The 11,196-nt window shown below is 38.5% G+C and overlaps 1 protein-coding gene across 1 annotated transcript in view; it reads left to right on the top strand.

Moving 5' to 3' along the window:
* ipo8 (importin 8) overlaps positions 1–11,196 on the top strand; it is a 123,138-nt gene continuing 111,942 nt past the window's right edge. The window contains exon 1 of the mRNA XM_072267980.1: positions 1–180. Coding sequence (XP_072124081.1) covers positions 97–180 — 84 coding nt within the window. The 5' untranslated portion in view covers positions 1–96. The remainder of the gene's footprint in view (positions 181–11,196) is intronic.

Genomic DNA, 11,196 nt, shown 5'->3' with positions numbered 1-11,196 from the left:
AAACAACACACACACACAACACCAAGCGCACGCGACGCAATCAATTGCCGAGTGGCGTTGTCGCCCGCACGGCGGCTGAGGCAAAGGCCGAACAAAATGGATCCTAACCGGATCATACAGGCGCTTAAAGGCACCATCGACCCCAACCTCAGGATCGCGGCAGAAACCGAGCTCAATCAGGTGAGGGCACCCAGCTCTCCGCTCCTCTGCTTTCGGGTTGCCGGCCCGAGCTTGGGCTTAGTTGTGCTCGTCTCCGTGGTCGAGGCCTGGCCTGAGCTTCGGGCCGTGGGTTGAGGGGAGGCGGGTCACCGGGCCGGGGCAGGAGGGGACGTTTGCGCCTTAGTTCCAAGCATTGTACATCGACAAATGATACTCGGTGTTCCATGCATGGATATACAATTTAAAGGAGAGCACATGCTTTAACAAAAAAAACCCTGCATTTATATAGCATCATTCATGTCCTCGCAGAGCGATTTCCAGCCAGTATAAAGTGTCCGTTAAATGAGACACCTAGAGTTCTCCTATCCAACTCTCAGTTGATTTTATATTTGACTATTCAATATTAAGCTTAGAGCCACATTCAGAAGTACCGGGAAAGTGTATTAACAGGTTTGAGATTTTCTTGGGTATTCGCACCACAGTAATAATGCAGAGACCCTTGAAGGGTGCTAAACCGAAGCGATTCCCAGTAAGCGCACCTTGAATGGTGGCGTTCTATTGTTTTTCTTTTCTGGGACGTAAATGCTGCTATTAAACATCTGTTGTAAGCAGTGCGAGGTAAATAAATGACATAGATTTTGCCATTAAAGAGTTAAATATTGTACACTTTTAATCTTTGTGTTATCCCGCAACTTCACTGCCACGAGTTGATTTGAAACAGAAAATGTTGGAAGTAATGTATTTGTGATGAGACTCATATAGTTAATATTTCTGCGTATTTTAAGTTGCAGAGAAGAGGAGGGAGGGGTAGAGAAAACAAAGGAGATGCCTGTGATAGGATGGAGATCAAGAGAGGCTAAATGATGCAAATAGTGACGCTGCAGACAGAAGTTAGTAAGGGTTGTTAACTTCTGCTGATCTATTTGATGTTAATAGAAGCAGATGAATGGAAACAAACGAGTGAGCAGAAAGAGTGTTGATGGTACTGTGGGATACAAAACGCCAAGAATGTTGGAAATCTGAAATAAAGGGGAATGCTAGAAGTACTTAATAAGCTAGGTAGTATCTGTGGAGAGAGTAGAGTTGACTTTACAGGTTGATGATATTGTTGAATGTAAGGACTAGATATCTGAAATTCTTGAATGAAGTTCAAAAGCAGAAAGCTCCTGATGCAAGAAATCTAAAATTAAACCAAATAACTGGAAGTACTCCACAGATCAAACAACGTATTTGCAAGAGAAGTTTTTGTTTTGGAGGTTAAAGAAAATATGATAAGTTTGACCCATCAATTATTTACTGTTAAAGTGAACAATTTTCTTCGAACATAGCACAGTGCTTAGTGTTTCGCTGTTACAGCGCTAGTGACCTGGGTTCAGTTCTGCTGCTCTCTGTAAGGAGTTTGATATATTCTACGGTGACTGTGTGGGTTTTCTCCACATGCTTCGGTTTCCTCCCACGTCCCAGAGATTTATAGGTTAGTAGGTTAATTGGTCACATGGGTATAGTTGGGTGATGCGTGTTTGTTGGACCGGATAGGCTATTACCACGCTGTATCTCTAAATAAAATAAGTAAATTCTCTTTCTACATCAACACTTTTCAGTATCATGCTATTTAAATAGTATGTTGCCATTTTTTCTTTCCAGTTAAAATGAGTAACTTTGCATTTATCCATGTTATACCACATCTGCCGTGTTTTTTGTTTTTTCCATTTGCACTATCTGTCAAAGTCACTTTGAAGCCACTTTGCATCCTGCTCACGATTCACAACCCACCCAGTTAAATGTCATTGGCAGCTGTGAAGAAATTACATTCTGTTCCCTCATCCAAATTGTTCTATCGCTAGTCACTGCTTGCTACTCTGAAACTCGCCTACTGTTATATTTCTGTCAACTAAATTTCAAATGTGTCACTACACTACACCTTAACATTTTCTGTGGACTTTATCAAATAAAAATGCAAATATACTGTCTCCACTCTTTTCCCTTATCTCTTCTATCAGTTACACCTCCAAAAATCTGCTGTAAATTTATCTAATTTTCCTTCCAGAAAATCTTGCTGACTTTGTTTAATCCTGTTCATACTTTCCATTTGTCTTAATATCTCCTTTTTTTCAGTAGCCCACAGCATTTCCACACTATTAGTGTTAGGCTAATCAGTCAGTTTTCTCCTTTAAATGAGTAGGATCATATTTGCCACTATAATCTGTGGAAGCTAACCATCATCAAGGACCCCCCACCGCCCAGGCAGTGCCCTTTTGTTCATTACCATCGAGCATGAGGTACTGAAGCCTTATGTCCCACACCATCAGATTCAGGAACATTTTTTACTCTACAACTATTGGGGCTCCTGAACCAGTGAGGATAACTTCACTCACCACCACCCTGAATTGATTCTACGACTTCCAGATGCACTTTCATGGACTCTGCAACTCGTGTTCTCAGTTCTCATGTTTGGAGAGAGGAACTGAGCTTCTGTGACATGAACATTCCTGGAATCAAAGTGCAATGAATCGTGAGCCAAGCATAATGTGAGACTGGGCTCAAATTCAAAGCTTCAGAAAGATGATGAATGTAAGCATTAGCAAAATTCACTGCAACAAATTTGGTACCAGTAAACCTTCTCCCAATTAGAGTAAGGAAGCTTAATCAATGGAGTTCATTCCAGTAGATAATAAACAGTTATTAGAGATTTAAGAAAACTCAATTCAACCCTTCTTTTCCTCTAACTCTTGAAATTTTGATTAATTTTGTTTATCTTTGAATTCACTCTACTTTTGTTCCACTCTTTTTCTTTCTCTTCAAGTCTCAGCTATTGCTTCCGTTTTTTTTAAGCAAGGTCCTGTTTTGTTTCCTTTGGCACAGATTTCAATAGGTTTCTAGAGGGAAAAAAGATGTTTGATTGGAAGAATGCTTGAAATATCCAGCAGAGCACGTTTCCACCTGCTACCACCTAATAAATATGGTACTATTGTCACAGCCTGGCCAATTGATATCAATGTTGATCACTGTTGTACTACGTTTAAAACACTTCACTATGTTGATATGTGTACCTAGAAATTGCTATATAAATTTGTGCATGTCACCTGGCATTATTAATTTTCAAAGATCTTGCAAGATTGTGGCAAATAAGAGACTTCATGAATAGCAATATTCCTTTATTTATGTGTACAGCATGGAATAGGCCCCTCCTGCCCAATGAGCCACGCCATTCAGCACCGTGCCCATTTAACCATATCCTAATCACAGGGCAATTTACATTGACCAATTAACCTAATAACCAGTACGGCTTTGGAATGCACCTGGAGGAAACCCACATGTGCATGGGAAGAATGTACAAACATGGGAAGGTGTTGTAATTGAATCCCAAACTCCGACACCCGGAGCTGTAATAGAGTTGCACTGTGCCATCATGGCATCCTTCACAAGATTGTTTAATTTAGAATAGGAAAATGGAAACCTTGACATAAATCTCTCCATTGGAATTGCTGGATTTACACAGTAATCTGCATTAATTTGGTCTTTGGTATTTTAGTACAGTTCATGTCATAAGTCACTGTTCTAAGGTGCAATATAAAATTGAACACCTATGAAGAGAACAAAACAAACTGGAATCACTTCCACATCAGATTAATTAAATTAAAATTTAAGCTAGCAAAAGTAATCTTGTATCATTCAAGCCATTAAACTTGGTTTCAGTAGACATTCATTTATGAACTGCTAGTTGGTTTAATGCTAAGAAATTAGATTTCTTCAGAAGGTAATTTTTGAATATAGCATGACTCAGAATTTTTTTTTCTTTCAGTCTTCTCTCTTAATCCACTTTCTTCCTTGCTTCATTCTACTTGTATTTATTTAGTAATTCTGACATACTGAAAAATCTTAATTCAGGAACAGTGTCCAAGAAAAAGAAATGCATCAACCCATATAAAATGACATCAGTCTAATGATTAAGACTTGACTAAGGAGATAAGTTTAGGAAGGGAACTCTGAAGCTGAAGCCTTAGCAGCTAAAAGCTGAGATGCACAAGAATGGAGAACCGTGAGATTACAATTTTAAGGGTTGGAAGTGAATATATTTTCAAATGCATTGAACACCAAGAGTAAGATTTTAAAATTGATGTTTTATGGTATGTGATCCAGAGTAAGTTAACAAACACAAGAATGAAGGAGTTTCAGATATGGAGAGCAGGACATGTTTTGTCATTTACATCAACTGTGATGAAGTTTCTTTGAGAGGTTAATCATGACTAGAATTAAATTCTGCCTAAGCAAGGACATGGACCTGCTGCATCTTGCCTACCACAATAAGGTTTACAGCAGATGCAGTCTCACTGGCTCTTCACTTGGTCTTGGACCACCTGGACAACAGTCATACCTATGTCAGGCTGCTGTTTATTGATTACAGCTCAGCATTCAACACCATCATCTCAATACTATTCAATAAGCTTTAAAGCCTGAGCCTCTGTACCTCCCTCTGCAGCTGAATCATTGCTTCCTCATTGGGAAACTACAGTCAGTGGAGATTGGAAATAACATTTCTTCCTCACTGACAATCAACACCTCCAGGATGCATACTTAGCCTGCTGCTCTTCTCCCTCTGCACCCATTAATGTGTAGCGGGACACAGTGCAAATGCCATCTGTAAATTCACTGATGCTACAACTGTTGGTATCATTTCAGATGGTGATGAGGAGGCATACAGGAGTGAGTGAGATAGATCTGCTGGTTGAGTGATGTCGCAATAACAAACTTGCACTCAATGTTAGTAAGACCAGGGAGTTGATTGTGGACTTAAGGAAGGGGGAGTCAAGGGAACATAGTCCTCATCGAGGGATCTGTAGTAGAAAGGGCAAGCAGTTACAAGGTCTTGGGTGTTAACATCTCTGAAGATCTATCCTGGGCCCAACATTTTGATGCAGTTAAGAAGAAGGCATGACAGTGGCTATATTTCATTAGCAGTTTGAAGAGTTTTGGTATGTCACCAAAGGCTCCAGCAAAATTCTACAGATGTACTGTGGAGAGCGTTCTGACCTGTGGTATCACTGTCTGGTATGGAGGGGCCACTGCACAGGATCAAATAAAGCTGAACAGGTTTGTAAGCTCAGCCAGCTCCATCGTGGGCACTAACCTCCTCTCCATCAAGGACATCTTCAAAAGTCATTGCCTCAAAAAGGCGACATTCATCATTAAGGACTCCCACCACGCAACACATACCCTCTTTTCATTACTACCATCATGGAGGAAATACAGAAGCCTGAAGACACACACTTAATGTTTTAGGATCAACTTCGTCCTCTTGGCCGTCAGATTTCTGAACGGATAATGAACCAGCACGTGAACATTACCTCATTATTTTTACTGTTTTTTGCACTACTTATTGAATTTATTGGTTAGTCAGGAGAACATAAGAATAGACAACAGAGGAATTGGTGAGGGTTTCAGTAGCAAATGAGCTGAGGAAAGGTGGAGTTGAATGATTTTTACAGAGTTGGAAATATGCAACCTTAGTGTCATTCAGTCTCTGTTAGCACAACACATTTCTAAATTTTGGCTTATTTTCCAGGGAAGGCTCCCATGGTGATGAGATCCAGAGATGGATTCAGTATTTCCCATAATTGTTGAGGGAAAGATACACTGAACTGTTGCTGATATCCAGAAAAGTGAAATAAATCTGATGTTATCTTGTGTGCAGACCTGACATTATGGCTTTGCATGATGCCTCTGAAGAGTAGTATGTATATTAGAAATAGATGGCTACAGGTAGTTTCAAGAGGGCTATCTAGACAATGGTGCACAAGAGAGATGAGAATGCCTTGCAGGTGATCCTCTGGATGTGATTTGATAGACAAGAAAACAAAATAAGGACAGTTTCACCAGTTAGATAGTGGAGAGGATAATTAGAGGACAATTGCGTGATCGATTTTACCAGAGGTTGTTGATGTTTTGAAAGGATAATAAGGGATAGTTGGCCATAGTCAAAGCCACAAAGATTGTCATATGAGAAATTGGTAATATCGGGTTTAGCACTGTTCTAAAATTCAAAATGCAGAATTGCAGGAAGATGGCTATGGGAGACAATAAATTAACAAAAACAGAAAACAAGGGCTTCTGATAGGAAATGGAAGTTGTTGGTGGAGAGAATGGCTGGCAAGGAGGAATAGGGTGGGAGAATGGGGGAGGAGCAACACCACAGGAACTGAACATGATGGCAGAAGTAAAGGTTTTAATGAGGACAAGGGCAGACTGTAATTTAGTAAATTGATAGGAGAATGGGAGAGTGTACAGTATAGGAGGAGAAAGATACAGGAAAGAACAGCAATGAACCGAACGGAGAGAGAAGGTTGAGATGTAGTTTAGAATTGTTGGATGAGGATACACTGAGTGCAGAGAGTGAAGGGCGAAAGTGGAGGGAAATTTGGGTGTCATCTCTGTTGACCCAGCTAATTTGTTTCCTGCAATCAGAATTGTTCTTTAAAAGTTTCATCTGAAATTATCTTAGTATTTTGTTTATAGAGGCTGGGTGTGCAGAAATTATTTCTTGTGTTATCTACATTGCAATTCTGATTATACTACAGAAAATAGTTCCCAAAAGAAAGGCAGTTTGGAATGTTCTGAGGTTATGATGGGTGCTATTAAAGAAGTTTTTTAAAATTTTCTTTTCAATATTAACTCTTTTACTTACTAATTACATGATAGAACGAGGCTATTTGACACATGCTGGATCTCAGCAGAAAAATTACATCAATTCTGTTCTCCTGTACCTCTTCAATTTGTTTTCTTTCACAAGCCCACCAATTTCCCTCTGATTATTTTGCCATTTACACACACTGAGGAATAATTGCATTAACGTAACAGCATTTCTCTGTGATTTGGAAAAACACCGAAACACCCAGTGAACGCCCATGTGATCACAGAGAGGATATGCAAATTGCAGACAGAAAGTGCCTGAGGTGCAGGAGTTGTTGGGCAGAAGCATTAATTGCTGCACTATCATGCCACCTGTTTCTTTCTATATACTTTAAATTTCATTGTTTCAAATGATAAACTATAGAGCACATCATTAATAAGATTCCAGATGCTCTGTCGGCGTTGTGGATTTCATTGGCCTTTACTTTTATGCTTGAAGACGACAGCAATTTTTGGAGTTCAAGCATACAGTTAAAATAGAGGTTGCTGTTCGTGATTCTGCTTCTCCACAGACTACTCATTTTTTGTAGCTTTTTCTAGAATCAGGAACTTGATATATATCTCAGAGTCATAATACAAAAACATGAATATTGTTAGCCCTTGTATGAGATGCGAGAGTTTTTTAATTAAATCCTATGCAAGGAAACTTAAAAGGAATTTATATTTGTGTGTAATCATGCTTCTTGCTAAATATTTTAAGATGCAATGTTTTAAAAGTTTGTGATATTTCAATGTCCTGCGTATTCCAGTCTATTTTGTGCTATGTAAAATGTTTAAAATTTTAGATAAAATTATGCTTTTTAATTGCTTGCAGTCAGAGATTTTTTCACTAAGGTTGGCTAGTCAAGCACGTTATTGACTTTATAGCTCCCAGCTACCAAGGCTCCTGTTGATCTGATACCTGTTAGGAAGCAGAAAAGGGAAAGTCTATGCTATAGATCTATTGAGGTGGTTAGATCTTTGTGAGCAGCTTTCTTAAAACTCAACAGTGTATGCTGTTGCTTTGCGTAACCACAGAGTTTGGGCTGTACTCTGTGAGGTCTGGCAGTTGTTAAAAATGTAATGCTGTCGCAGAGATTAAGTATCGAAGATTCTTGTAATCACTTCCTATACTGGTGTTTTGGTTTTATTACTGTAATACCATGTGTTCATAGCCCATTTAATTAATGTAATTGTCTTCAGAATTTAATTTACTTTTCCAAGCCCCTGTATAAATCATAATTTTTTTTGGAAGCTGTGAATCCCTTAATAGCTTGGAAAGTCCCACCTGCTTGGAAGCTGCCATGGTATTTGGTCTCTATCTAAGCCATCCAGTGGTTTCTGGTTTTTGTCTCAGCTATTCTTCCAGCTTGCCATTTATCAAACTTTATTATTGACTGTTGTTCAATTTGTCATAAATTATTGTTCAAGTAATTCACAGACAATTCATTCCCATCTTCTCCAGGAAGGTCTCTGTATCACTTAATCACTTGATATGCACAGATGTTTGCAGTATTCGTTCACCCCATGAGCTGGAAGGCAAATGATTCAAAATGTTCTGTTTTCCTAATTCATCAAGATAAAGATCAATAATATATTTTCAGATTATCCATTTATAATCTCCTGCAACGGTAAGGTCTGAACTCATAGACACGCATTTGAATACAGATTCAAATTTTCATTGTGCTGCCACTTCATGTCTTGCTTGCCCTAGGTGTCTGGTTCATTACTGAACTTGCTGCTTGTGCTCTGTTTAGAAAACCAGCAGAAGCTGGAGCAGGCAGGTGACAATGACGGATGTGTTGCAATTGTTGGAAAATCTGGGCCATTTAAAAAAGAAAACTGCAAGGACTAGTGATTTGAAATTAAAAATACTGTCAATGCAGTATGAAAGGAGATAAATGTTTCTATTGTAGGTCCTTTCATCAAAGCCTTTGCCTGCATCTGAAAAACTTGTTAACTTTCCTGCTTTTATGTGATTTAGTATCAGCATCCTTCTTAGCATATCAGAAGTTGCTTGGGTTCATTGATACCCCTGCAGTGCTCACTGTAGTGCAGAATGATCTAGTTGAAGTCAGTTGATTGCAAAATCTTTCTGCTTTTTTTTTCTCCTTATTCATTTTGTGCATGTGAATTTTCCAAGTGTATAAATTAGAGTGTAGTGCAATCCTATCCCTTCCCGTATTGTGATTTATAAACATGTATACTGGCCTGCCTTGATGGATTTAGTGGTTGTGATTAATTTAAATGTTTGAATCAGAATTAAATTCAGTGCTACAGATGCTGTTGGACTAGAAAATACCCGACATCTGCTTCTACCTTTATAATTCATTGTTTTAATAATATAATTAGTTGCTGCTCTTGCTTTGTAGAATATGAGCAACAGGAACATGAGTACTGGCAATGAAAATAGCAAAATATCGAAAACCAGTGTTGTTAGTGTGCTGAATGGTTGACTCTGTCATGGTTTATCATGGAGGTTGTACATTATATATTGGTATGTAGTGATGGGCTGGATTTTGCATGTAACTGGTGATGTCAACTTGTGTGAGATTCTACGGAGAGTAACAGAACACTCTACCACAGTACTGGCCCTTAAGCCAATGATGTGCCAACCTTTTAACTTATTTTAAGATTAATCTGACCCTTCCCTCCTGCATAACTTTCCATTTTTCTATCATCCATGTGCCTATCTAAGAGTCTCTTAAATGCCCCTAATGTATCTGCCTCTACCACCACCCCTGGCAGGGCATTCTGTACATTCACCGCTCTCTGCATAAGGAACTTGCCTCTGACATTCCCCACCCCCCCCTTACCTTTGATCCCTTGGCAATTGAAGTGTTGTGGTGTGAGCATCTATCCCTGCCACCAGTTCAAGCATTTGTGTGCCATAAGTTTTCTGATTCTTTGTGATAGTGTTCCTGTTTAAAATCAAAATCAAGCTAATCCAAAATCCGATCATTCTTTCCATTGTTGTTTTGGGGACTGTGTTTTGCTTTAATCCACAGTTAAAAGTCTGTATTTTTTGACGGAGGCTTTATTCCCAATTAATACGGTTTGATAGACTCTAAGCAGAATTGTTCAGTAATGTAATGTAATTACTGCCAATGTACAAGAGTTTAACATCAATCCCATAACACTTGTGTGCCGCAAATTGTCTTATTTCGTTATTGTGAGTTAATGAGACATCTGAATGCTCAACTATCCGTTTTTATTATTTTTATTTTGATTAGTATAAATACATTTTCACCATGATGGCCTGATTAATAGGGTACACTGGCACTTTGTACACTATCACATGTATAATTAAAATATTCTGTTATTCCTTCTTATAAAAATCTCAGGCCATGCAACAAACTCTTTGATTTCATAGCACTAATTGTGTGATGCTTTCACCTTTATTAAGACAGACCACAGGTCCCGAATTTAATTTGTTTATTTTGATTTAGTTGTTTTCATTTGAGCTGCTGGCATAATTTGCCGTTACCATTTCTGGATGGTGAAGGGGAAAATTAGCCCAATTTCCTGCTTTTTGTTCTTGTGCATGCAATCCAGTCGAAGTTGCTGTCTGTGTCAGTTTTAAGCAGGATGAGATTCAGCTGTGTTTCTGTGTGTGGCTGCTGATACCATCAAAATGTCAAGTATATCTACCAATGAGATAACAGTTGTTGCCAGTGGAAATTCCCAGCAAGGGTCACTGCTGTCAGGAGCAAACTGAAAATGCTAGAGTTTAGAGAAGATTTATCTCACTTTTCTGCAGCTTGTTTTAAAAAAGGGAGTTATTTCACACTCATTTCTACAAACTTGGAGCTGAATGAACAAGCAGATTTACATATTTATAGCTCTAGCAGTATTCTGACTCCAGGATGTGCATCTTCTACAGTGGACTTTGTAGTCTAAATGTGCAGAACAATTTTGAAATAGTTCTGCCGTAGCCACGGACTAAATTGTGGTTTACAAGTGAACTACATTCCTTTATTTTCGCAGTATCTGAATTATTTTAATAATTATTTTTATGCTAGGTTCTAAGTGCTTAAACTTGCTTGCCCAAGGTATCTACTCATATGGAGGCAGTGTGATTGGAAGTGGCTTATGTCTGCAGTAAGAAAAAAATGTTCAATCTTAATGATTGGAAAGTAATTTTTAAAACTTGCAAATGCTGGAAATATGAAATGAAAATGGGAAATATAAGAAACTTTAGTCAGGAAAGGCATAATTTGTTGAAAGAGAAACCGACTCAATCTATTCTTGGATCTCGCTTTTGTTTAAACTACACATGTTAGTGGGAAAGAGTGCATTCTTCATAATGGATTGTGTAAGATACAGTTATGCCAGTTGGTTGCACTGTTTAACTTGTAGAAAATATATTGT

Source organism: Mobula birostris, chromosome 9 (assembly GCF_030028105.1).
Source record: "Mobula birostris isolate sMobBir1 chromosome 9, sMobBir1.hap1, whole genome shotgun sequence".
Taxonomy (NCBI): Eukaryota; Metazoa; Chordata; class Chondrichthyes; order Myliobatiformes; family Myliobatidae; genus Mobula; species Mobula birostris.
Note: the sequence above shows the minus strand (reverse complement) of the source record. Positions and strands in the feature narration are given on the sequence as shown.